General features: G+C 39.6%; 1 protein-coding gene across 1 annotated transcript in view; it reads left to right on the forward strand.

Moving 5' to 3' along the window:
• Positions 1 to 27,592, forward strand: part of COL12A1 (collagen type XII alpha 1 chain) — a 132,418-nt gene that overhangs the window by 61,838 nt on the left and 42,988 nt on the right. The window contains 21 exon segments of the mRNA XM_026654613.2: positions 884 to 1,029; positions 1,312 to 1,441; positions 2,298 to 2,437; positions 4,471 to 4,600; positions 5,479 to 5,618; positions 5,840 to 5,972; positions 7,759 to 7,785; positions 8,116 to 8,258; positions 12,141 to 12,270; positions 12,580 to 12,719; positions 14,746 to 14,875; positions 15,634 to 15,776; positions 17,295 to 17,424; positions 18,862 to 19,004; positions 21,578 to 21,707; positions 21,945 to 22,064; positions 22,964 to 23,113; positions 24,058 to 24,174; positions 24,715 to 24,861; positions 25,347 to 25,421; positions 26,112 to 26,251. Of these exon segments, the coding sequence (XP_026510398.1) occupies positions 884 to 1,029; positions 1,312 to 1,441; positions 2,298 to 2,437; positions 4,471 to 4,600; positions 5,479 to 5,618; positions 5,840 to 5,972; positions 7,759 to 7,785; positions 8,116 to 8,258; positions 12,141 to 12,270; positions 12,580 to 12,719; positions 14,746 to 14,875; positions 15,634 to 15,776; positions 17,295 to 17,424; positions 18,862 to 19,004; positions 21,578 to 21,707; positions 21,945 to 22,064; positions 22,964 to 23,113; positions 24,058 to 24,174; positions 24,715 to 24,861; positions 25,347 to 25,421; positions 26,112 to 26,251 (2,684 nt within the window).

Below are 27,592 nucleotides of genomic sequence, written 5' to 3' on the forward strand. Positions count from 1 at the left end.
TAATCTCAGGGAATATGGTCCAGAAGTTGTCAAATACATGCCTTCATTCAACCTGTGCAACCTCCATATTACACAGATCATTCTTGCTACAGGCAGCCAAAATGTTGTCTCAAATTGACTCTGATTTTGCAGCATTAATGTGTGCCTGGTTCAGAGCAATTACATCAGTTTTGTGCTTACGGGCATAGATTGGCTCATGTTTCCATTATCAGCTGTTCAAATGATTGATAATATGTATGTTGTTACTGAATGCAAGATAGAGTGGCATCTTGAGCCTGTCAAAATATTGATCATTAGCATTTCCCTTCTGTCATATGTGATTGCTCTACATTAGGCAGGTCATAAATTCCAAATTAATTTATTCACATTAGTGATTTAAAAATTTGAGGTGATTTTTTTTTTAACGGTTCATGTAGTTTTTTACAGAGTAAGAAAAATGTATATCAGAGTAAAGAAAAAAGATACAATAATGTTCCCTTTTTATGTATAAATCCAGAAGCCAGTTATGTTTGGGGTTGATAATCAACATTTAATATTAATTAAGGTAGAACTTTAGAATATTCAAGAAACTTAATATACACTTCAAAATGCAGCTTTGTCCTTTAGGAAAGGAATGTTAAAATTTTGAAAATTAGTGTTATGACAGAAAATCACTGGACACATTAAAAAAGATATGACTGTTACTAATTCTTTAAGTTAATCACCACTTACAACAACAAAATCTATGGATTCCTTATTTCACTAACCCTATACCTCCTTATTCCCAAGTGACCTATTCTCTATAGTACTGCTGGATGGTGTGTAATGCTAAAAGGTGGTGGAGTGGGCAGAAAAGTAATAAATAAAGTGATTGAATAAAATGAATAATTTCATATTTTCACAGTGCCAATCCCTACAATCAGAAACCTGAATGCTTATGATATTGGATCGACTTCCATGAGAGTGAGATGGGAACCTCTCAGGGGAGCTACTGGTTATCGGTTATTGTATGAACCTCTCAATGCCACAATACCAGCTGTAGAAAAAGAGGTGTGGAAAGTTACCTGTAGTTCTCTGTAACTTGTCTCTCCCCTACGGATCCCCACAAAAAGCAGTTAGATTTTCAAGGGTATCCCATAATAGTAAGAAAAGTCTGGCAGGTATATATGAAGTGCAGCACATTTACTGGAGTATTATATACAATGACATCAGTCAGGAAGTTGTAAATGTAGTGTAAATCTTGGAAACAAAGTTCTCTTTTAATTAAATCATTGCTTTTTTCTTTCTGCTCTCTTTTATTTTTCAACACCTGCATCTTTCTTTCATGTGCAGATGCGCGTTGGGTCATCGGTGAATGATGTTCAGCTGGTAGACCTCATCCCCAATACTGCCTACACTTTAACTATTCATGCAGAGTTTGGTGATCTCAGCAGTGACCCACTCACCACTCAGGAAGTGACATGTAAGGGCTTTTTGAATTCTTGCTTTGCTTTTTGTTGTATCAGTAATATCTAACTTACATTATATTTTAGCAGCAATGGGTGGGTGGAGGAGCGGGACATTTATTTTGTCACTTTCTGTAGATTTTTTTCTCTAGGTATGGATTTTTCATCATTGCAAGGGTTTTGAAGGGTCATAAAGCCACTTCAACTGAAAATGAACTAATTTAAAGAAACACCAATATGGCTTCCCCTCCAAGCTCATGGGAGCTTGATAAAGGAAGGGCAGTTTGGCTAACAACTTGCAAACAGCAGATTACAGTGGATTTATTTTATTGTGAGCCTACTTATACCTGTTTTCAAAAAGGTTTAGTATTTTAACAATTAAAGTGGAAGAAGGCTAAAGGTAAAGGAAAAGTTGGACTATCGCTACTAAAAGCCAAATTCTGCTTGCTTTACACACATCATTGAGTTCAGTGGGACTGTTCACCTAAATATAACAACTAGGATTTGGGCGCCAAAAGGCTTATTTAAAAACAATAAACACATTTGAAATGGTGTTTATTTAAAATGGCATTACCTGTACTTTCTAATTAAACCAACCTCCTTTAAATGGCATTGAAATTATGTTTATAAGAAGAGGCTCTGGGTCTTTTCCAGCCAATATTGAGTAATTTTGAAATCATCAACATGAGCAGAGTGCAGGTCTTCAGCTATTCTGGTGGCTGGATAATTTGTTGAAATGACTCATCTGGTGGCCAAAACAGGGATTCCCTTTGATAAGTTTTTGGCTTTTTTTCTTTAACAAAAAAAGATGTGAAAAGAGTTTCTTTTCCAGTTTGAGAATAGTAGTTGTATATTATTGTTCCTATTTTACAGTACCTTTAGCTGGAGCCAAAAGCTTGAGGGTTAGAGACATTACTCACAGCAGCATGAATGTTATTTGGGATCCTGCCCCAGGAAAAGTCCGCAGATACCTATTGAGATACAAAACAACTTTGGGAGATGAACCAAAAGAGGTAGGTGGAAAGCATTTTAGCAAGTAACCGAAGATTGTTTTACTGTAAGAAGCTTAAATATAATATTAGAAACAGGTAGTAAAAACAGACAACATCAGCTCTTGGCAGCTGCAATATCATTAAAAGGGTACTGATATCAAGGAAGCTTTACAAGCTTGGGTTGGAATTCTCCCCCTGATCCCCTTGGTTCTACAAAGGGACCGGAAAAGCCCCTTAGCTGGCCAAAGGAAAATTCCTGTGCAGCAAGCACTGGACACTCTGTGTGGCCCTGCTGCCCATAGACAGCCAAAGATGGGCCGAGGTAACTTAGTCAATCCTTCGGGCTTTCTAAGAGTGGCTACACCACCCTTGGAACACCTTAAAGTCAGGAGGGCATGAAGGTGGCTTCAAGCCATTTTAGTCCCCTGTGGCCCTGGATTGCAGCTGCATGTGCTGCTCTTCCAGGAGGCACAGCACACAATTGCACCCCTAGAGCCATTTGCGCTGAGTGATATAACAGGTTGTGCATATTACTGGAATCCTGACAATAAAGTACATTGTCAAAAGGTCCGAGGCTCTTTTTGCAGGTGCAATTTGCATCTGCATTATCGTACATGGATAATCATAGAATCGTAGGACTGGAAGGAACCTCGAGAGGTCCTCTAGTACAATACCCTGCACTCATGAAAGGACTAAGTATTATCTATACCATCCCTGACAGGTGTTTGTCTAGCCTGCTCTTAAAAATCTCCAATGACAGAGATTGCACAACCTCCCTACGCAACTTATTCCAATGTTTAATCACCCTGACAGTTAGGAAGCTTTTCCTAATGACCAACCTAAACCTCTTTTACTGCAATTTAATCCCATTGCTTCTTGTCCTATTCTCAGAGGTTGAAGAGAACAATTTTCCTCCCTCCACCTGATAACAATCTTTTATGTACTCCTTCCTAGGGACATTTTGTATGTTTGCAGCTGATTGTTCCCTCCTAAGTGGAGTACTTTGCATTTGTCCTTATTGAATTTCATCCTATTTACTTCAGACCATTTTCCAGTTTGTCCAGATCATTTTGAATTTTAATCCTATCCTCCAAAGCACTTGCAACCCCTCCCAGCTTGGTATCATCCACAAACTTTATAACTGTACTCTCTCTATGCCATTATCTAAATCATTGATGAAGATATTGATCAGAACCGGACCCAGAACTGATCCCTGCAGGACCCCTCTTGATATGCCCTTCCAGCTTGACTGTGAACCACTGATAACTACTTTCCAACCAGTTATTCACCCACCTTATAGTAGCTATATATAGGTTGTATTTCCCTAGTTTTTTGATGAGGTCATGCGAGACAGTATAAAAAGCCTTACTAAAGTCAAGATATACCACATCTACTGCTTCCCCCCATTCACAAACTTGTTATCCTGTCAAAGAAAGCTATTAGGTTGGTTTGACACGATTTGTTCTTGACAAATCCATGCTCACTGTTACTTATCACCTTCTTATCTTCTTGGTGTTTGCAAATTGATTGCTTAATTATTTGCTCCATTATCTTTCCGGGTTCTGAAGTTAAGCTGACTGGTCTGTAATTCCCGGGGCTGTCCTTATTCCACTTTTTTAGATTGTCAATATATTTGCCCTTTTCCAGTCCTCTGGAATCTCTCCTGTCTTCCATGACTTTTTGAAGATAATTGCTAATGGCTTAGATATTGCCTCTGTCTGCTCCTTGAGTATTCTACGATGTATTTCATCAGGCCCTGGTGACTTGAAGTTAACTCCAGGTGCCAGTTACAGTACTTGCTGCTCAAACAACTTATTTTGCACCTACAGTCTGGTAATCAGAGGTATGAGTACCCAGATTTGCACCCACAGTTCAAGTGCAGGTGCAACAATGTAGGTACAAATTGCACCCCCAAAAGGAGTGCAAAATTATCCCAGAATATCTTAGTCTTTTTTGTTGTAGCAATGACTACAGTATATTAATGTGCATGTATAGGGACAGAAACTTAACTGTGTGTCAATTTACAATTCTTCTGCCTTTATTTTTGTTTCTAGGTGGAAGTTGATAAATCAAAAACGAGCACAGTTCTTTCTAGTCTTCTCTCACAAACTCTGTATGATCTACAACTCGTTGCAGTATATGACGAAGGAGAATCTATACCAGTAGCTGCTAAAGCTACCACTTGTAAGTTGTGGGAATATTTAATTTAACTCTGCTATTAAATATGTTTTCTTAGATTCTGTTTAAGCAAAATGTGCTGCATATTATTATAGAATTTAGGCAGCAATATAATTTAATCCATTTCCTAACCTTCAGTTTGAGAATTCTAAATTCTTCTTATTAAGTAGGATGCTTAGAGGGCAGAATTCTGCCCTCTGGGATCTATACAACTTCTGAAGCTGTCTAGTGGAGAAGGCATAGCATTAGGAATCAGGACATGTGGGTTCTGTTCCCAGTTTTGCATTGATAAACTGTGTGGCCTCGCATAAGCCACTCTTTCTCTCAGTTTCCTCATTTCTAAAATGGGAATAGTCCTCTGTCCTTTTATAAAATACTTAGATCCTACACAGGGAAAAGAAGGCTAATACTGAAAAGTTTTTTAACCTAGCAGATTTTCTGTCAGTGACAGAAAAAACAGCTCATCAAGAAAAGTGTTCAGCCACAAGATATTGGGTTCAGTGCAGGAATTCTTGGGTGAAGTACTAAGGATAATTTATGCAGGAGCTCAGACTAGATGGTCATAATTATACCTTCTGGGAAATCTATGTTCCAGAACTTCAGCTGCTATGAGTCGGTGTAGTTCTACTGAAGTCCATGGAGCTGTGCCAGTTTATATTAGCTGAGGACCTGGCCATATGAAAGACAAATTGCTCTGTATAAGTGCTGAGTAACACTACAATTTATTATTAAAGTCATTGGAAATGTGTCTGGGAGCATATTCTGTTGCATAGAAAGTTATTTATTAATGGAGCTTTGTGGTTGTGATTATTCTTAGTTTATTGGCTGTATCTTTTGTTTGTTTTTGTTTGTTTGTTTAAGTATTTTCCCTTTCTTCATAATAGTGCCTGTACCAGCACCAGTCAATCTCAGACTCACAGAAGTAACAAAGCAAAGTTTCAGAGGCACTTGGGACCATGGAGCTCCAGATGTGGCTCTCTATAGAATCACCTGGGGACCCTATGGTGGAACAGAAAAGCAGGAGGTAGGAATGAATAGTTAACATGTAGTTTTTTTTAGGACGCTCTCAGAGCAGTACTTTTTATCTGAAATTAAATTTGTGAATGGCCTCAATCTTGGAAACCCTTCGGTGGGAATTGCAGGTGGAGAGGCTTTCGGGATCTGATCCAATATCTGCAGCCAACTAAAATGTCACAATGTAAAGAAAGATGCTCAGTTATCTCCTTTCTTTCCTCCCACCACCAGACCATCCTAAATGGTGATGAAAATTCTCTGGTTTTTGAAAATCTGAACCCAGACACCCTATATGATGTCTCAGTTACTGCCATCTATCCTGATGAATCCGAAAGTGATGACTTGATTGGCAGTGAGCGGACATGTAAGTAATCCATTCCCTAAAAGGATAATGTGTGTTATTAATTATTATTATTATTAGGACTGTCAAGTGATTAACAAAATTTATTGTGATTAATCACACGTTTAATCGTACTGTTAAACAATAATAGAATGCATTTATTTAAATCTTTTTGGATGTTTTCTAGATTTTCAAATATATTGAGTTCAATTACAACACAGAATGCAAAGTGTAGAGTGCTCTTTATACTTTATACTTATTTTTATTACAAGTATTTGCATTGTAAAAAAACAAAAGAAATAGTATTTTTGAATTCACCTAATACAAGTAGTGTAGTGCATTCTCTTTATCATGAATGTTGAACCTACAAATGTAGAATTATATACAAAAAACTGCATTCAAAAATAAACATGTAAAATTTTAGCACCTACGAGTCCACTCAGTCCTACTTTTTGTTCAGCCAATCGCTCAGACAAACAAGTTTGTTTACATTTGCAGGAGATAATGCTGCCCGCTTCTTGTTTAAACTGAGAACAGGCGTTTGCATGGCACTGGCGTTGCAAGATATTTATGTGCCAGATGCTCTAAAGATTCATATGTCCCTTCATGCTTCAACCACCATTCCAGGAGACACATGTTGTTGCTGATGACAGGTTTTGCTCAATAACAATCCAAAGCAGTGCAGACGGACGCATATTCATTTTCATTATCTGAGTCAGATGCCACCAGCAGAAGGTTGATTTTCTTTTTTGATGGTTCAGGTTCTGTAGTTTTCACATTGGAGTGTTGCTCTTTTAAGAATTCTGAAAGTATGCTCCACACCTCATCCCTCTCAGATTTTGGAAGGCACTTCAGATTCTTAAACCTGGGGTCTAGTGCTGTAGCTATCTTTACAAAGCTCACACTGGTACCTTCTTTGCGTTTTGTCAAATCTACAGTGGAAGTGTTCTTAAAATGAACAATGTGTGCTGCGTCATCATTCAAGACTGTTATAACATGAAATATATGGAAGAATGTGGGTAAAACAGAGCAGGGGACATACAATTCTCCCCAAGGAGTTCAGTCACAAATTAATTAATGTGTTATTTTTTTAATGAGCGTCATCAGCATGGAAGCATGTCCTCTGGAATGGTGGCCGAAGCATGAAGGGGCATATGAATGCTTAGCATATCTGGCACATAAATACCTTGCAATGCTGGCTACAAAAGTGCCATGCAAATGCCTGTTCTCACTTTCTGGTGACATTGTAAATAAGAAGAGGGTAGCATTATTTCCCATAAATGTAAACAAACTTGTTTGTCTTAGCGATTGGCTGAACAAGAAGTAGGGCTTAGTGGACTTGTAGGCTTTGAAGTTTTACATTGTTTTGTTTTTGAATACAGTTATGTAAAAAAAAAAAATCTACATTTGTAAGTTGCACTTGTACGACAAAGAGATTGCACTACAGTACTTGTATGAGGTGAACTGAAAAATATTATTTCTTGTGTTTATCATTTTTACAGTGCAAATATTTATAATAAAAAATAATGTACACTTTGATTTCAGTTACCACACAGAATACAATATATATGAAAATGTAGAAAAACATCCAAAATATTTAATACATTTCAATGGGTATTCTATAGTTTAACAGTGCAATTAAAACTGCAATTAATCATGATTAATTTTTTTAATCGCGATTAATTTTTTTGAGTTAATCGCGTGAGTTAACTGCAATTAGTCAACAACCCTAATTATTATTATTAGCTATTAAATTAGAATTAAAGGCATATATGCAATACTTCTAAAAAATTCTTGTGCTTTTTCCTAGTACCTGCAATACGTCCAACAACACAAGGTAAGAACCTGAATTATCAGGTTTCATGTTATTTAAAGAAGTCATAATTCCCATTTAAAACTGAATAGTATATTTACGATGATCTCAGCTTGTTAATAAATATAATTTTGTATTTGGAATGATACTAAACATATGGTTAACCCATGCTTTATTATTTTACTAACATTCCAGTTAAATTCTCTTCTTGATTGTATTCTGAAAACTCTGGGCCAAATTCTGCACATCGCTGGCTCAGTGAAGCCAGTGGCATCCCGGCTCACATCTGAGTACAGAATTTGGCCCATTGTTTGAACTGTGTGCTTACCCTGTGCTTCAATAACTTCAAATCAGCACCAAAGAGCGGTCCACGAAACCTTCAGGTGTACAATGCGACTTCCAATAGCCTGACTGTAAAGTGGGATCCAGCCAGTGGCCGAGTGCAGAGATACAGGATCACTTACCAGCGTACAACTGGGGATGGCGCTGAACAATCGGTAACTAATTTTTAAGGACTATAATTATTAGACCATGAAAAACAAATTTGACCATGTAGTTCTTAAGATTAGTGTGTCAGAACAATTTAGTTTCAAATCAGAGCAGTGCGGATATTAATAGGGGCATTTTTAAATGAAGCTTTATGTTCAAAATAAATGTGTATTTGTATATTAAATATAACATTTCCAAACTAATATGTTCTTTATGGGGAAAAAAAGTGCCCATGTGGAAAGTCAAATTTCTTGAGATTTTCTTGCATCCCGTTATCTGTACAGATCACATAATAAAGTAAAACTAGCTATATTTCTACCTTAAATGTGTACAAATCAAATAAAAATATCAAAATACAAGTCCTGGAGAACTGTGATTCACAAACGTCTTCCAGTCCAGGGTTTGTCTGAGATTTTCACTGTGTGGTTCGCATGCTAATAGAGGGACTGTGTCATGGTGACTAATTCAAGATAGTGTGGACCACCGTCTATTCCAGTAGTGAATAAGTAACATCTCTGTGGTAACTACAGCAACTGCTTAGGTGAGAAAGTAATATTAGGAAAGCAGTAAAGGTAGTTTAGCTTCTTTTAATGTGATTTAGCTTCTGTAAACAAGGAGGACAGCCAGCACCATGTGACCAGCTTCCAACGGACCGCCAGCTAGTGCTCTGTACACCACTGGTCATCCATACAGCTCAGTTGGGCAACCACTGATCCAGCCCCTCTCCTAGTCACACAGTTTACCTGAAATGTATGCTACTAATAACAAAACCAAACCCTATTGGTTAATAGCATGGCCAGTTGATTGTCTGCCTTGTGGTTCATTATGAAAAATGTTCAAAATAACCAAATTTAGCCAGTTCTATTGCTAAAAATCAGTAACCGTACAGGAAAGAGTTACTAGGTTACCAATCCTTCTAGGAAGCTGTTTCTTGCATTGTGTCTGTTCACAGTTCGCAGAAAGCACTCCCAAAATACTCCCCCCAAACTAGCTGTATTTATAGTAGACCTGTTTACAAGTGAAAAACATTCTCAGTGTCACCCAAGACTAAAATTCACCAATCCGCTTTTTACCTGTTTTTCTGATACCATGGCATACCCCTTATCTCTTGTTTTTGAACAAGCATTCAAAACCGGTTGGGCCATGAAGGCATTCCCTACCTTGTACCAGGGTAGAACACTCATGTATCTTGATTTTTGGCCTGGTTTATGGCAAACACCACATTTAGCTTTGCAAGGTAGCTCTTCACATAAGTGGGCAAGAGTGAACCTAATGAAACTTAGCGTAAGGTTGTGTTAGCATTCATATACATTATAATTTATATTATATTAATGTGGTATGTAATACATGTTGATATGGTGTGCAATATGTATAACATACATATTGGCTAACAGCTCTATTCTGTAATATGAGACTGTTGTGGTGATTACCATTGGATTCAAAGCCCTTAGAAGAAAGCCACTAACATTTGGCTCAGTATAATAATCTGAGAGCCTACATCAGGGGTCGGCAACCTTTCAGAAGTGGTGTGCCGAGTCTTCATTTATTCACTCTAATTTAAGGTTTCGCATGCCAGTAATACATTTTAACATTTTTAGAAGGTCTCTTTCTATAAATCTATAATATATAACTAAACTATTGTTGTATGTAAAGTAAATAAGGTTTTTAAAATATTTAAGATGCTTCCTTTAAAATTAAACTAAAATGCAGAGCCCCCCGGACTGGTGGCCAGCACCCGGGCAGTGTGAGTGCCACTGAAAATCAGCTTGCATGCCGCCTTTGGCATGCGTGCCATAGGTTGCCTACCCCTGGCCTACATGTTCACAAGCATATCAAGGCAATATTTACTTTAGATTTGGCTGGATGTTTTCACATCCGAGTTTACTTTTCTATGAACAGCATATATTTGAGTTGAAATGTGAAATATGTGATTCTTTAAAAACCCAAACCAATGTCAATAAGCAGCAACATATGTTAGAAAGGCCTAGAAATATCTGTGAGGAATTAACAAAAAGGGGGTGTGTTTTCAACAGTTAGTGCAGCTATAGTGAAAAGTCAGTAAACAACAGAGAACAGTGATAAGGTCAATTAAACAGGGAATGATTTGCCAAGGGGGGCTGTGATCTGTAACTATTGGTTTTCAAGTGAGACAGGGCAAGAAGAGGCATTCTGTAGAAATCTATGAATACTCTGTCCTCCAGCGAAGCAGGGGATGGACTAGATCAATTATTCTCACCCATTTGGAGAGCAAAGCTGTATGGGACTGGGAGAAGAGATCACCCATGAAAAGGCCTCCTCCTAGAGAGTGTTCCTCAGAACAAAAATGTTGAAAACCATTGGACTAGTGATGACCCAGGTGGCCCTTTCCAAGCCTCCCATTTATATTATATAATACATTATATATATATATATATATATTTGGATTCATGGTATATTGGTCAATAAAATCAATATTTGCTAATGATTACCAGCCATATGACAGTAATTTCTTGACTACCTTTTTGGTGTAGGGTATTTGATTAAACTGCTGGTACTATTGGATTATATCAGTGCCTCATCTAAAACTTTCAAAGCCAAATTTTCAAAAAGGGGCTGTACGTTGCTCTGAGAGACTGGTCGGGTGCCAAACAGCCCCATAACCAGGGAAGAGAAAGGTGGCTTAAAGCCACCCCCAAGGATCTGGGCCAATACCAGTGATTAGGGCCAGATTTGTAAAGGTATTTAGGCACCTAAAGATGGAAATCGGTGCCTAGTGGTATTTTCAAAAACGCCTGGGTGCCTTACTTCCAACAGGAGTTAGGAAGGCACCTAGGAACTTGTGAAAATCCTACTAGGTGCCTAAACACCTTTAAAACTCTGGCCTTTAGTAACTATATACAAATAATAAGGATTTAAACCTGTTATTTAGATTTCTTGTTTCATTAGCATATGCTAAAGGTTGTTCCGCTAAAGATTGTAGATTACTCTGAAATTTAGAATATGTCAGTGGATGGGCACTAGGTTAAAAACATCTGGACTCCAGTAAAATGTCCAGATGTCTAAATGCTTACTCATTTTGGGAGTTCTCCATTTTCAACAGATTCTAATTGCTGTGGCATAAACATCTGAATTCAGTAGACTGTTAAAAATGTACAAATTGTATAAGAAGATTGTTAGGCTACTTTGAGCAATGCATAAAAACACTGATTTCACATAATGAAAGAAAATTGAGCCTGCTAGAATGGTGCCATTCTCAAGTCACTGTAAATCTTTACCTATGTGGTCTGACAAGGACTGTAGTCACATGGTTAACTGTCTAAGTATAATTGAAGTAGAAGGTTTATTGTACTTTTTGGATTAAAGCAAAAACATTTAGGACATTTCTAGAATCAACATGCAACGAAATGTGTGAAAGTGAGGCTAGAATTCCATAATTTTAATGTTATACAATTATTTATGTTTGAGAGCTCTACAGAGTGTTATCATCATTTATTGAAATACACTTGAGCAATGGGCATGATATGCCTGCTCCAAAGCTCATTGAAGTTAATGGAAAGGCTGATTTCGATGGGCTATGGATCAGGAGCTGTCTGGGAAGAAATATCTCTACAGTGGCACTAAAAAGATTGAAGGTCGATATTTAATTGTTATATACAAGTTTGGAAATCTTTTAACAAATGCTGGCTTTGTATTACTGTAGTCTTTTAAAACCAGCCTTAATGAATATGCCACACTGAACTGAATATAATTACTGTTTAATTTATTAGTGAGCTTTCTGATCATGACAGGAGCAATGCCCCATGTAGTCTATACAGGATTCTATTGTGTGTATCAAATACTTACATTCTTTACTACAGCAGTAAGACTTGGTAAATAAGTGATTTTAATGGTTCATTTTTGTCTTACTCCAGACCATGGTAGGGGGGAGGCAGAACAGTGTAGTGCTACAGAAGCTGCAGCCCGACACACCATACACTATTACTGTATCATCTATGTATGCGGATGGGGAAGGAGGACGGATGACAGGCAGGGGCAAGACCAGTAAGTAAAAGAACCGTTTGTGGTGGCAAATGGCAAATGGTTAGCAAATGGCTGTGAAACCATTTATACCTTGTGCTGGAGATCAGCAGATCGACTAGTTTTGCTTTGGGGGTGGGGGGTGTCTTATAGTGTGGACCTTCTGGAGTGTAATCCACCTCATTTTGTCCCTACCCTACAACTTAAAAACATCTGAAATCTTCTCCCCTCCCTTCATAGCACGTGTGCTTCATTCCCTGTGTTAATTGTAGTGAATTTGCCTGAGAGGGAATATGATTTCAGCAGTCTGACAGGGCTTTTGATGTATTTCAGAGCCACTCAACACAGTAAAGAACCTCCGGGTGTATGATCCAACCACCAGCACACTGAGTGTACGATGGGATCATGCTGAAGGAAGTCCTCGCCAGTATAAAGTATATTATGTGCCAACAACAGGCGGTGCAGAGGAAATGGTAATAATTCTTGTGGGTTTTATTAGTTGTCTCAGATAAGTTGCCATATAAACCCCTGAAAAAAATTGACAATGATGAGTGCCTCACCCCAATACAAGGACATCTATAGACCTTGTGCAAATTCTGTTCTCTGCTGCACTGGTATAAATTCAGAGTAGCTCCATGGAAGTCAGTGACTTATGCCTTAAGACACATGACTTAATACCACTTTTTTAATGTAATATGTTAAGAAGCAAATCTTCAGCAATTAGATGTTAGCACATGGGAGCAACTGTCTTCTACAGCAACTACTGCACTCCTCCTTCTGAAGGCAAAATATATGGGCATGAATGTTGTCATAAGGGGAAGGGCCCGTGGATAAGAACTTAGGCGACCTGATTTCTGTTCCCATCTTTGCCACTGATTGTGTGACGTTATTCAAGTAACTTCGGGTAACAGTTTCAAAAACACCTCAGTGATTTAGGTGCCTACATCACACCTTCTAAAAGGACTTAGGAACTTAAATCACTTTTGAAAATCTTACCATTCACCCCTTTGTACCTTAGTTTTCCCACCAGTAAAATAATGATCGTGCCACTTATCCGTCTTTCAGAGAGCACTGATCTATTGGTGAGAAGCACCATATAAGTGCGAAGTGATATTACTATATTAAACTGAGATGTTTGTTACTACCTGCCTTTACAAGTATGTAATGTTACTTATGTATGTGATATTATTCGTACTGAACTCTAAAAATAACTGAGTTGAGATATAACGCGATGAGCCAAATCCTTGTCTTAAACCAATCCTTGCACGTTTTGGAGTTGATACCAGTGGCATCTGGCCCTAAGTCCACCACCAGTCCAGGTCAGTTCCAAGGGAATGTGTAGCATAGCAAATAACAATCACTGTTTGGAATGGAATATAAAGCTTAAGTACAGAGACAGAGTTTTATCAGCCCCAGTTCCAACCTGTGGAACAAACTCCTTCAGGAACTAAGGACTGTCACAAACCTCACCCCCTTCCGCTCCTAAGTGCAAGGCACACTTCTTTGACCTGCTTCCTCTAACATAAACACACACAGCAGCAGGTGCACACTTAAAAATAATAAACAGTCAACAACACAAAACCTCTACCACAACAAAACACTCCACTGCACCCATATTTCCCTGCCTGCGGAGAGAATGAGAGAGAGAACGAATTAGACATGACAGATGTTAGCTACATTACTCAATGCACTGGTGGAAGGAGCTCGGATAGTACAATGATGAGGGAAGTATAAAAACCTGTGTAGAATAGAATAAATAGAATGAAAGTAATTATGAAGGAGTAATAAAAATTAAATTAAAAGTTAAATTAAATAATAACTTTCCCTTTAACTATTTTACTTTTAAACTGACAAAGCACTGTTAGTCCTTTGCATTGGTTTTGTCTAAGATACTCTCCTCTACCCAGAAAACTGCTATTTTGCTTCATAGTTCCACTATCCATATAAATAGCTTTTAATAAGGAGAAAAAAGTTTCTTCAGCTGGTGTCTTGTATTTCCAGCCATCACTCATAATTTGTGTGTAAATTGGGTGGGATATGGATATTTATCTTTACAATATCCAGCCAAATGTTTCTTTCTTTGGCTGAGTTTCAGTTTTGAGTTTCACCCATGTTCCAGTTTTGGAAAAGATATTGTCACTTCCCACCTAACAGATGACTTTAGGAAGCGCACAGTCGTCCTTGACATCAGAAGTAGGCTTCTAAACCAACGTGCGGTTGCAGCCTGTCATGTTAAGTTGCACGGATGTAGTTGTAGCTATCACTTTAAGTAAAAAGAAAATGTGCTTTTGATATCATTTGTAATAATTACTAGGCCAAATATCTTGAGCGGGTATAAATCAGAGTAGCCTCACTGACTTCGTTTGTAGACTCCTTTTTGGGATCATTAAGAAAATGTAAAATAGTTTAAACTGACATCTGCAGTGACAGTTGTACTTGAAATGCTCAATTGTTTCATCCTTTATTTAAATACCACACCACTTTTTTTTTAACCAACAGACAACAGTACCAGGGAACACAAATTATATCATCCTGAGATCTCTCCAGCCTGACACACCTTACAAAATAACTGTGGTTCCAGTTTACCCGGAAGGGGATGGTGGACGTGTATCTGACACTGGGAGAACTTGTAAGTGAAGTGGTCTTATTCATAACATCTTTGGATTTATATATAAATAATTCAAAATTATAGATAGTATAGTCTGTATAGTCCTAATTTACTTCACATTTCCTCTGCAAATTTCCTGATCCTGAGTTAGTTGTAGGGCAGGTACACAAGAATGATGTTCACATGTATTACTGATCATGATATGAGTGTATCATGATTCACTTTCACAATGTAGGTTTCAGAGTAGCAGCCGTGTTAGTCTGTATCCGCAAAAAGAACAGGAGTACTTGTGGCACCTTAGAGACTAACAAATTTTGTTAGTCTCTAAGGTGCCACAAGTACTCCTGTTCTTTTCACAATGTACTCAGTCTTCATTGCTTTCTGTAAGGAAGGCTTTCAGTCTGCTTTTGCTGACAGGAAGCAGGTTCCAATGATTAGGATGTTAGCTTGTGACTTGGGACACATGAGTTCAATTCCCTGCTTTATCACTGACTTTCTGTATGCCCTGGGGCAATTCACTAGTCTACCTGTACCTCAGCTTTCTAGATATAAAAATTGAGACAATAGCACCTGCCTACCTGATATGGGTGTTTGTGAGGATAAACACATTAAAGACTGCGAGATGCTCAGATACTGTGGTAATGAAGGCCATATAAGTACCTTAGATAGATGAACTGTTATCTTAGCACCTTTTTGTGCTACTATGTGAGTCGGGACAGAACAGAGTTATTCTTGTGTACTCATCTCTGTAACACTTATTTAAATTATCCTTGGCCTAGTGGTGAGAGGAGCGGCAAGAAACATACAAGTTTACAACCCAACATCGAACACCTTGAATGTCCGATGGGAACCTGCACCGGGTCCAGTACAACAGTATAGAGTTGTCTACGCTCCGCTGGTTGGCCCAAGGCCATCAGAGTCTGTAAGTTATTCAGCCTCTTGAGTATCCCTCAAAGAAGTGGTGAGGATGTCACCTCCAATGATCACTGGCTCATAGTAACAAAACAGTTGTAACCAGGGGCGCGAGCAGATCTCCTAAGCAGAAGGCCCAGAGGTCTCCCTTCCATGCTCTGCACCATACTCTTTCCCCCACACTCTTCCCCTGCAACCAACCCCACACATCATCCCCACCTCTGCTGCCCTTGCCCCCAGCCCTGAGCTCTCATTCGCTGTTGCTGCACCCAGATCGATGCTCCCCACCTGGCACCCTACTTTACACACACTCCCCTCCAGGTGTACCCCATCTAGCCACATGCTCTTCCCCCACGGAACCAGCTCCAAGCTTTCCCCCTGCACCCAGCCCCATAGTCTCCTCTCCCCTCACTCAGCCCTGAGCTATTACCCAGGGGCGTGGTCAGGCTGAAGAGCATCATCCCCACTAGAGGCCAGGGAGTTCTGGGACCACTAGACCCCATCTCCTGCTCCATCTCTATTTCTCCAAGAAGCACCAAAAGTCTGGATTCAATCCTCCCACCCTCCCACCCTACTTCACTTTGCCCTGGGGCTGGGGGTGCCCGGTGCCCCTGTTCCCCCCTCATTACACCATTGATTGTAACCATCTGCATGCAGCATCTCCGCTGAAAACCCCATTTCCATATGAATTTAATGTACTGTATATAATTGCACCATTCAGTGGAGTAAAAGAATAAAAGCCCCACCCATTTTAAATTTGCTATTGAGAATCCTTTATTGTATTGCCAACAAAAGGGAATTAAATTGGAATATTGATTTTTAAATATAAGAAATACAAAGCAAAGTCTATTTATGTGTATGTGGGAATGGCTTCAGGTCTATCTTGGGATGTAAAATTAGGACTTTATATATGCTTTGATTTGGATAAGAAGTTGTAGGGGTACCTGAGCCCTAGTATGTACAGACAATCACCCACACTCTACAAATATGTGCACTATGAACAGTCCAACATCTGTGTGAACCTGTTAGAATTTGTAATGTATTGTTTGCATCTGTCAAGTGTGGGTGCTTATAACTGCACACACATGTGAGACCTAATAGAGGCCCTTTTGAAAATGTATCCTTAGCATATGTCAGTAAACCACAATGGAGGAATATTTTGCTCTGGATTTCTGCATGTCTCTATCTTTACCAGTCGCAGCTTTTTCATTTTTATTTCATGATCAAATAACGTACAATAATTATGGTTTTAAACTATCAGCATTTTGCACAACTCCTGTATTCTACTGCCACATAATTGCATCTCCTGCTGTTGAGTTTTGTGTTAGGCAAGCAGTACTGGCTGGTTCCTATAAACTTGCATAATTGTAGTTGGAAAATACACAACAGGATCAGGCTCCTAAATTTCCTCCTTTCAGTATAAATGACTGATAATTAATTTGGATAATAATAATTTTACAAGGCATTATCCGTATTAGGATGTTGTATGGACCTGTCAGATAAAAGTTCACTCTCTTTTCCCTCCTAGATTGTGGTCCCAGCGAACACTCGCGATGTTGTGCTGGAGCGCCTGACCCCTGACACTCCTTACTCTGTGAACGTTGTGGCTCTGTATGCCGATGGAGAGGGAAATCAAAGCTCTGGGCAGGGGAGAACAAGTAAGAGACAAAATTATGTTTATTTACTGCTATCTTAGTGTCTCTATTTGCTGCTTATATGAGTGAGGGATTGCCTACAAACAAATGTCATGTACACTTCCCAGTGTAGTTCTGCCAGTTCACCTAAGTAATGGCTTTTTCGATTTTAGACCTCCCTGGAACCAGGGCTGGCTCCAGGCACCAGTTTAACAAGCAGGTGCTTGGGGCGGCCAAGGGAGAGGGGCGGCACCTGTGGCAATTCGGGGGCGGCAGGTCCCTCACTCCCTCAAGGAGCGAAGGACCTGCCGCTGAACTGCCGCCGCTGATCGCGTCTTTTTTTTTTTTTTTCCATTTGCCGCCGCTGGTGGCGGTCGCGGCTTTTTTTTTTTTTTTTTTTTCTTGGAGCGGCAGAAATGCTGGAGCCGGCCCTGCCTGGAACAACAGCTGCCAATTAAACCAGATTATCTGTTAGTTGTAATGCAGATAAATTCTTACTAGGGACCAGACTAGACTGACACTTGTGATGTAAGCTTAAAATGAATCTAGGTCTTTAGCAGTAAAAAAGTCCTTTCGCCTGTAACATGCAATTACAGCTACACTCCTAACTCTCTCTCTCCAAATCAAACAGCACATTAAAATGGACAGTTTGCTGCCAAAACAGAGGCATAAATTTCAGCTTCAATTCTAGGTCTTGTCTGCCATAATAATCACATGAGTACAACCCAGGGCCAGATTTAGGGGCAGGCGACCCAGGTGACCCAGGCTTGGGGTGCTGTTTTTGTTGTTAGCGACAAAACGGAACATGTTTGAAGTAACATGTTTCAGGTATTCCATATGTGGATTCATTTTTCACTAACCTCCTAGAATGTTCCAGACCTTTGTAGAATCTCATGGAATCTTCCAGACTTTCTGAGAACTACATTTTCTTCAAACCTCCTAGAATGTTGTTAGCCATGCTCTTGCGGGTATATTATGGTCGGGATGTCACCAGTCAAACAGTAAGATATAAATACAGATTTACAGATCCTAGTGTGCAAATTTATTGTCTTATATGACAGCGATAAATCATGCATGCAAATCGTGCATCAAAATCATGAAATGTGCTACAAAAGCAATAAAAAGTAAGATATTCAAAATGTTAACAAATGGAGGGAGGGGGTGTGTTGAAAATGCTCCTTGCCTGCGGCGCCATTTGGTCTAGGGCCAGCCATCGTACAACCCATTGTAGGGAGTCCACAAAAATCTGCCCCCCCATTACCTGAAATAGCAAAACCTGTTTGTTATCACCTAATGTACATGTACATGTACATGCAGGGGTCAGTGGGAGTCCTTGATGTGCACTCCAGGGCAACATCTGATCCATTGACAAAGACAGTTCTATATCCCAGGGTATCATAATGTGAAAGGACTTCTGTCTTCACTGCACTTCATTGGTCCTTATACATATTCCCCTTTTAGTACCTCGCAGTGGGCCAAGGAACTTGAAGGTGTTTGATCCAACAACAAACAGCCTGTCTGTACAATGGGACCATGCTGACGGGCCAGTTCAGCAATACAGAATAATTTATTCACCCACCGTTGGAGACCCCATAGATGAATATGTAAGTGCCTATATATATAATTCATATATATATATACATAATCATTCATTAATAAGCATTTAAATATCCTCTGTTGATATTAGAGAAAAACAAAAATATCTGATATTTGGATATTGTACATTTTGGTTGCTTAAGGGGTGCATTGTTTGGGCATTATTATATAGGGCAATGTTAAGTGGCGCACTTAAGCAGCTGGGTCTTAGTCTCTTGAGTGAAACAGTCAGTTCCACAGAGTAGTTGCATACGTAAAATACAGAAAGACACCAAGGCCTTGAAAGCAATGCATATTATAGTGTTAAAGTTGAGATCAAGGAGAAGATTCTGAGCTGAGCTTATCACAGTATGCTTAGTTCAAGCCATTGTGCCCGGGTAAATAGCCATGTGTTGCTTCACATACTATGTATTATCATGCTAAGACTCCCGGTAAACACAGCACCATACAGTATATGGGGCAATCAGTAGGTAGAATGAGCTGCGTTAAGCAAGCTGGATTAACTTGAATTCAAATTTTATAGTACTTGCTTTTGTGGTTTTGTCTGAATTGTAACAGTTTGTGCCTTAACTTTCTGCTGCTTCACATCAAGTTCCGTGGCACAAAGATTTGGCCTATAAAGCACTATATAACTGCCTGTTATTATTTATTTATTATTGCTGAATAGGGCTGGTTGAAAATTAGCCATTCAGAATTAGTTTTTGATGGGAAATTGTATTTTCAACTAAACCGTTTTTTTCTCAAAAGATGTCTGCTTTCTGCAAAAAAAATTGACTTTCCTTAAAAAAACTAAACACTGAAAACCAAAATCATGCTGGTTTTCAGCCCAAAACAGAAAACATTTTGTCCAAAGACTCAAAATTTCGATGAGAAAATACCACGGCAGTGTCTCATGGGACTTGTAGTTCCTGTGCCTTATGCACTCATTCTCCTCTTTGGGACCATTTGTACTACATCTCCCATGATGGGTTGTGGCCATGGCACTCCCATGATGCACCACAGTGTCTCTACAAAAGGAGAGACCATGATGTCTGGCTGCAGCAGGAAGCAAGTAGGGTAACAGATTGCATAACTTAGGCAAAATTTTGCACATCAAAATAATTATTGTTGACATTCATAAAACATTGATATGGCAATGTGGAATACTGTGTACAGTTTTGGTTGACAAGATGTATTTCCAGCTTCTAGATAGAGAGTGGAGGACGGTAATGGGATTGAGTAATAGTGTAGCTGGTTCTGTCTGAAAAGGAAAGGTTAAATGTGCTTAGTATGGAGAAAAAAAGGAGACTGAGAGGGAATCTTAATATGGCTTTTCAGTTTTTACAGGGGATGTAGAAGTATCCAGGACATTATTTGGTCCAACTACTGTACAAAGAATGTGGAAAATATGTGGTCATGAAGAGAAGTTGCAGACTGTTAAGGTTTAAGCCAGATACTGGAAAGAGCGCTTACTTCTCATGAAGAGTTTTTGGACAATGAAACAGCTGTGGGAGCAGATGGCACAAATTAGATTTTTTAAAGGAAAAATTCAGCTGTTTTATAGGAAAGGTTGATTAGATAGATAAATGTATTAAAATAATAACTAGTATTTGTTACTTTCGAATTTTGAATGTTAATGTTAAGGGACATTTGTGGAGGTTTCACCTTTTCTATGCCTGTGGATGGCTCTGACTTTATATTCTGGAGGCTGATATATATCTTGAAATTCATATCTGGTTTAACTGCAATGGCTCAGTGGAGATACACCATGAATTAATATAGCTAATTTGTGACAGGTAGCAAAATGTCATGTCTTTATCTCATCCCTCTCCGCACACCCTTTATCATAGCCCTACCAGCTGTCATTCCATAGCTTCTCCTCCCCCAACCAGCCTCACCTTATCTATGGATTTGGGAGAGTCTCCAGGCCCAGTTCACACCTACTTTTCCCTTCTGTATGTGTCCTCCCTATCTCTCTTTACCCTGCTGTTCTGGCCCTGTGCTCCGGAGAAGGTGACCATGGTGTTTGTGGGTATTCTGCCTTTTCTCTACTCCACACTCTCACAACGGAAACACACCAACAAGGTTATCTTCTCTCTCCCCTCCTCCCTCCAATAGCTTTGTCTTCTCTTGTTTATTCTCTCTCCAAAAACCCACAACAATAACTTGTCCTCTCTCCATGTGAGGAGGAAACAAACCTTTTGTGTGTGTGTAGGTGTTTAATTCTTGAACGAGGTCTGGAGAAGCCACAGGGAGCTGTGGAATATCACTCTGGTGTGGGGATAGCTACAATATTATAAAGGGAAGGAGACGAGGAGTCCAGTTTTTTGACAAAAGTTACAAAGTTATATTTAAAAATAATTTAAACAGGCCATACTGTTAATTTTATGCAGGTTGAAATTGTTCTGAAATGGTAAAGCAGTGGAGTCTTCCTTTCAATAAAATAGATTTCTCTATAGCTGGATTAAAAAACCACAGCTGGTTATTTGCAGTGAAATACATCCACAAATTCCATAAGGGTTGCTCATTTACAGTTCATTACAATTATAGGTCAGGTAAAATATTACAACATATTCATCTGTATTTCTCTCGTGATTTCTAGACAACAGTACCCGGAAGAAGAAATAATGTGATATTACAGCCACTGCAGTCAGACACGCCATATAAAATTACTGTTGTGGCTGTGTATGATGATGGAGACGGTGGACAGCTGACAGGAAATGGACGAACTGGTAACTTAGCTTTAGCATTAAGTACTGTATTCTCATTTCTCCTCCTTATTACTTAATAGTTCTGCTGCAGTAGTGCCAGAGGCCCCCATCTGTGTTGGGGCCCTGTTGTTCTAGGCACAATGTAAACATATCCAAAGACATAATTTCTTCTTCAGGGAGTTTACAATTTACCTGTTATACAGCTTTAAAAGGCAGTTGCTACTAATAACAATTCTAATGCTTATTCTTTCTTTTCAGTTGGGTTGCTTCCTCCTCAAAACATACATATTTCTGATGAGTGGTATACACGATTCAGGGTTTCCTGGGATCCCTCACCATCTCCTGTTCTTGGGTACAAACTTGCGTATAAACCTGTAGGTAAGAAAACCTGTCTCCTTTGAAGAGAACACTTTGAAAACAATGAGTAATGAGTTAAAAGATCTGGGTGGAAATATCCTGTGTATCCTCATGAAAACTGAGCCCTTTGCTTTAAAGGTGTTTTCTTTATTTATTTTAATTTGTGGGTTTATTAACTTTAAAGGAGTAAGATGTTTTCCTGTTAATTTCAGCGTTTCAAAAGAAAGACCATGAGAACACCACATACATTGTCACACACATTACAGCACATTTGATTTAAATACATATTTGACATTTAATACAACATGTATCTCCTGTCCCAGGCCTGTTCTCTTTTCATTTATACCAGTTTTTGTATCTTTCATGGAGATGCTCCTGATTTACACAAGTGTGTGATGAGAATCAGGCCCAGAGTTTGAATGAATGACAGTCCTTCAATGCTTTTATTTGACATGAGAATGAATCCACATTTGCATGCTTCTCTGGAAATTAAATTAAATACAAATATTGCACTAGTAAAGCTACATTTATTTTATTAGCAATGAGAATGTTTGTTTACTAAAGTAATAGGTTTAAGAAATAACAAGTATGTTTTTTAAAAACAAGGACCAAGTTTTGGGGCAGGTCTACACCTAAAATGCTGCATCAGTGCAGCTGCGCCAGTGTAGCACTTCATTGAAGACACTACTATGCCGAGAGGAGAGCTTCTCCCATTGGCATAGTTAATCCACCTGTGCGAGAGGCGGTAGCTATGTTGATTGGACAAGCCCAGCTTCTAGACCTAGTGCTGTGTACACTGGGGCTAGGTTGATATAACTGTGCCACTCAGGGGTGTGGCTTATATAAAAGAATACTGATAGTGCCATAGCAGAATGCTCATAGAATTGTGTGTCTTTTTCTGTGATTCCCTTTAACTCAAGGTTCTGATGAGCCGCCAATGGAGGTGTTTGTTGGGGAAGTGACTTCATACACATTGCACAACCTGTCTCCTAGTACTATCTATGATGTGAACGTTTATGCCCAATACGATTCTGGACTCAGCGCACCCCTGATTGATCAAGGCACTACATGTAAGTCCAAACCACTTTTATTGTAGTCACATAGGATATAATTGTTGAAGTGATCTCATGTTGACTGAAAAGTCTATATTTAGGGCCTTGATCCTTATGGTCTGCACACTCCACAATTCTGGATGCTCAGACCTGTGAGAATCAGGCCCATAAATAAAATTAAGCTTAGAAACCCAAATTATTTAAACATTGCTTTTACTAATGGCTTGCAATAGACAACCCTCTAGTTCCATTTCTTAAAATTTGTTTGGCTGTAGCTGGGTTTGAGCCTTCAAGGTGCTCAACACCTACTACACCCATTGGCTAGAATGTGCTCAGTAGATCACAGGGTGCAGTCAGCACCAGGCAGATTAAGGCCCCTCACTGCTTCTGAGTGCATCTCATGGTAATATCGACTGACTGCACATTCCATCAAAGCTGAACCTGCTCAGCGGAGGATTGGTTCGTTGCTGAACTCAGTTAATGAGCCATTTGAGATTTCAGCAAAAAAGGATGAGTTGTAAAATCCTGATTTTCTTAAATGGTCTCATTAAAAGCTCTTGGCACTGCCAGTAAATAAAATAAAATACAACACAACGGGGCCTGAATCAGATGCACTTTCCTCATGCTAAATATCTTTATAAGTGGTTCTATTGATTTTAGTGGGACAGCCCATAGAATCAGATAGTACTTAACATAATAAAGGGTATCAGAATTTGGGCTTTTGTAAATAACAGAGGTCAGATCTGTGGGACTAAACAGAAAGAACAGAGATGAATTGACTAGAACTATTTTTTTCTTCTGTGGACATTTTTAAAATAAAACCACATGTGGGCAAAATTTACTGCCATAGTGATATATGGGCCAGCAACTACTGATGCCATTGTTCTTTCTGATCTGGTTAATTTTATATCTAATGTATTATATTTCCCAGATAATAAACTGAACACTTTCCCTTTTTGCAGTGTACTTGAACGTCACTGATCTAACAAGTTACAAGGTGGGATGGGATACCTTCTGTATCCGATGGTCACCTCACCGGTCAGCGTCTTCCTACAGATTAAAGCTAAACCCAGCTGATGGTAAATTCCTTTGATTCCTTGTGTGTTCTGAGGGCAGATGTACATGTTACTTTTATGCCATGACTAACTAAGGATTGTAATGTGACAGGCTGAGGGCCCTGAGATTATGATAATTACAACTCCAGTGCCTCCCCCAGGAGCCAAGCTGTGTTGGTAAAACTCCCCAGGCCTGCACACAGCCTGCCTTTCTAAGAAGATGCAGATTGGAAATTAATGCTGCTTCTATCCATGTTAACTCCCACTAGGATTTCCCAATGGAGATCTGCTGCTCACCAGAGGTGATGAGTGCATACTATGGAGAGCAGCTGCTCTCTGCCTCTCCCCCTTCACAGCGTGGCAGCTCCCCAGTGTGCAGAGCGCCCACCTCACAGTGTTGCTGCACAGAGGCTTTTCTGAGCTGGGAAGAGCAAGCAGCGGAGGTGCCACTCATCCCATTTCAGCACCCTCCCTACATGCACTCTCTCTTGTTTCGTTCCGCACACCTATGGAAAGGGAAGTACTGGACCCTACATTTTCTTTCCTTTGGGTTTGTTTTCACAGGATCCCGAGGACAAGAAATTACAGTACGTGGGACAGAAACCAGCCACTGTTTCACTGGCCTTTCACCAGACACCGAATACAATGCTACTGTCTTTGTTCAGACCCCGAACCTTGAGGGACCGCCCATCTCTCTGAAAGAGCGCACATGTAAGTCAGGGGCAATATGAACAGTAAGTGTGTGAACAGAATGGGATGGAAATAGTCCAGACTACAGATCTTACAATTGTCTTGTTTGTACAAGACATACAGTACCACAACTGAGGGGTCTATTTTCCTGTGTCTTCAAGTCAGTGGGAAACTCCCTGAACTGGGGAACAGACAATAGCAATTATTTGGGGGAAATTCAAATGGCGTATTACCTTGCTCAGGTTAATCCCATTGGGCAGTAACCACAGAGTGAGAGATTTCTCAGTTTGTGTAAGAGTGGCAGAATCTGGCCCCTTGTCATAAATTAAGGACTTGCTTTTGTAACAGCAGATTTTTCTTTGCTGATTAGGAATTACTAGCCTTGGTCACCAATAAAAGCATTGATAGTTCTTTCCTCAGTCATACACAGGGTAATTCACCTGGGTGGAGTCTTTTCTTGAGTAAAATGTTACATTAAATAAAAGGTTTTAATTGTTTTACTTCAGTCATCAAACCCACCGAAGCGCCAACTCAACCGCCTTCTCCTCCTCCACCACCCACAATCCCACCAGCTCGGGATGGTAAGTGTGCATTGTAGATTCGTGGTATATTTTGTCTTATTTGCTGTACGTCCACACACTCAAAGGTTAGACTGAATTATATTTTTCCTAAATTGAAGTAACTTCAAAAATATATGGGCCTAATGATCCTCTGGCCCACTTTGGCCCTTTGCAGCAGCTCGGACACCATCACCTGCCTTGTGTAGACAGGGGAATAATGCCTGGGCCTTATTCCCTTTATACTAGCTATTTGCCAGGGTGTTGCATTGGGCTCAGATAGCCACTGGGTCATGGTAGCAGTGTGCGTAGATTTTGGGGAATGGCCATGACTCTCAGTATGCACTGTGGATTTGTAAGCTTTGCCTTTAGCATATGAACCTATTTTTGGTGTAGATTGCCAAGAAAACTGGTGTTAAGTTGCACGCATCAGGGTTTTGTTTCATATGAACTTTTTGCACATATATGCCAACATTTGACCTGGGATGTCCTTGAATGCATAGTGTGAAAATCTGCAAAACCCAGGAAATGCAAGAGATACATGCAAGAGAAACACTACTTTAATATTTAAGAGTAGTCTGCAGGTTGAGAATATGACTGAAGTTTGCTGAATGTTTGCTCATCTTTCTTGCTATAAAATTATAAAAACAGTGCTGTTTAGTCCTAAATGAGGTGGGTGTTTTAAGAGTTCATTGAGCTGTGCTTGTCTTTCAGTATGTAAAGGCGCCAAAGCAGATATTGTGTTCCTGACTGATGCTTCCTGGAGTATTGGTGATGATAATTTCAACAAAGTAGTGAAATTTGTTTTTAATACTGTTGGAGCCTTTGACTTAATCAACCCTGCTGGAATTCAGGTGAGTAATTTCCATTACAAGCATTTTACAGGGAAATTAAACAAACAAACCAACAAACCTGAATTCTTAAAGTCTCCTCTACCTTTCTCTATTGTATAGGATTTCTGCCAATTATTCTGGTACTATGTTGTGTGTATACATATGTGCACTGTGCTGTACAAACATAAAGGAAAACACAGTCCCCATCTAAAAGAGCGGACATCCTGAAAGACAAAAGACAGATGGCAAGCAGATGAAAGGGAATCAGCATACAGGCAGAGTGGTCAGGGTGCTCTGTGGCCAGTGTAATGTTAGTTGCATGTTTTTGTTTCTTTGTGCATATAAAATATCCTCAGCTGCCCCTCTCCATAGTTGTTATGAATGGGCTAATGTTTGTGTCACAGCAGAAGTGGGCGTTGAGAAGGAGTGTGGTGATGAATGAGGGTAATGTCTTGGTGTGTCAGTTTAGGAAGGATGGTGCATGTGCAGTGGGCAGAAGAAAGCATGGAGACAGTTGCAGGAGAAGAGGATTCACTGGATGAAATCGGATGCATCTTTAAAGAGAAAGCTATGAGGAATAGTGGGGAGGCTGAAACGGCTTGTCTTCCTCCTGGGGTTCTCTATGTGTCTCTGCCAGGAGTCTCTGCCAGACTCCTGAGGAGCCTTTAATTTTGTCTTATGTTAATCTCCTCATAGTCAAGCCCCTGCATCATGACTGTTTTCCTTCTAGTTAAGGGGAACTGGATAGGAGCTCTCTCCTGCTCTCATAAGCATTGCTCTTTGATTAGCTAGAGTTGAATGGCATGAGTAAGAATGTCTCTGGAGCTTTGCCATCACCGCTTGGTGCAAGACCATCTTCCCATGTAAGAAGGAAGACAGTGATTTTCCTTGGAAGGATGTTTTATTTCTGATTTCCTGAAATGCAGCACCCAGTTATCTTGCTCGTGAACAGTTCTCTCCTCCCCCAGGCATGCCTCTACGTCATTGGTCCCCCTATTTCATTCTGCAGACATACTTCTAGAGAGAAAGATCTCCTCCTGGAACACCTTCTCTCCAGTATCTTCATTCTGCCTACCTCTAACCTCACACTGCTTGGTTTTCAAACATTTTTCTTCTTTGGCCCAACAGGAGAGTTGCTGCAAATTAGCTGTTGGAGGACAATAGCTGTGAACTTCCTGGGCTTACTAGGGAAAGACTTAAAGCTCCTTTCCTCTTTTGTCCTGGGCTTGTTACATTGTTAGTTCTTCATTTTAGATATTTATGATGATTAAAAAAGATAAACTTATTTCAGTAAGTGTGAATACTTAGACATCTGCTCAGGACCAGCTTAGTAAGGGATGCTAATAATATAAATGGGACAGT

The sequence above is a fragment of the Terrapene carolina genome, unplaced genomic scaffold (assembly GCF_002925995.2).
Source record: "Terrapene carolina triunguis isolate 2854851 unplaced genomic scaffold, T_m_triunguis-2.0 Scaffold42, whole genome shotgun sequence".
NCBI classification, from domain to species: Eukaryota; Metazoa; Chordata; order Testudines; family Emydidae; genus Terrapene; species Terrapene triunguis.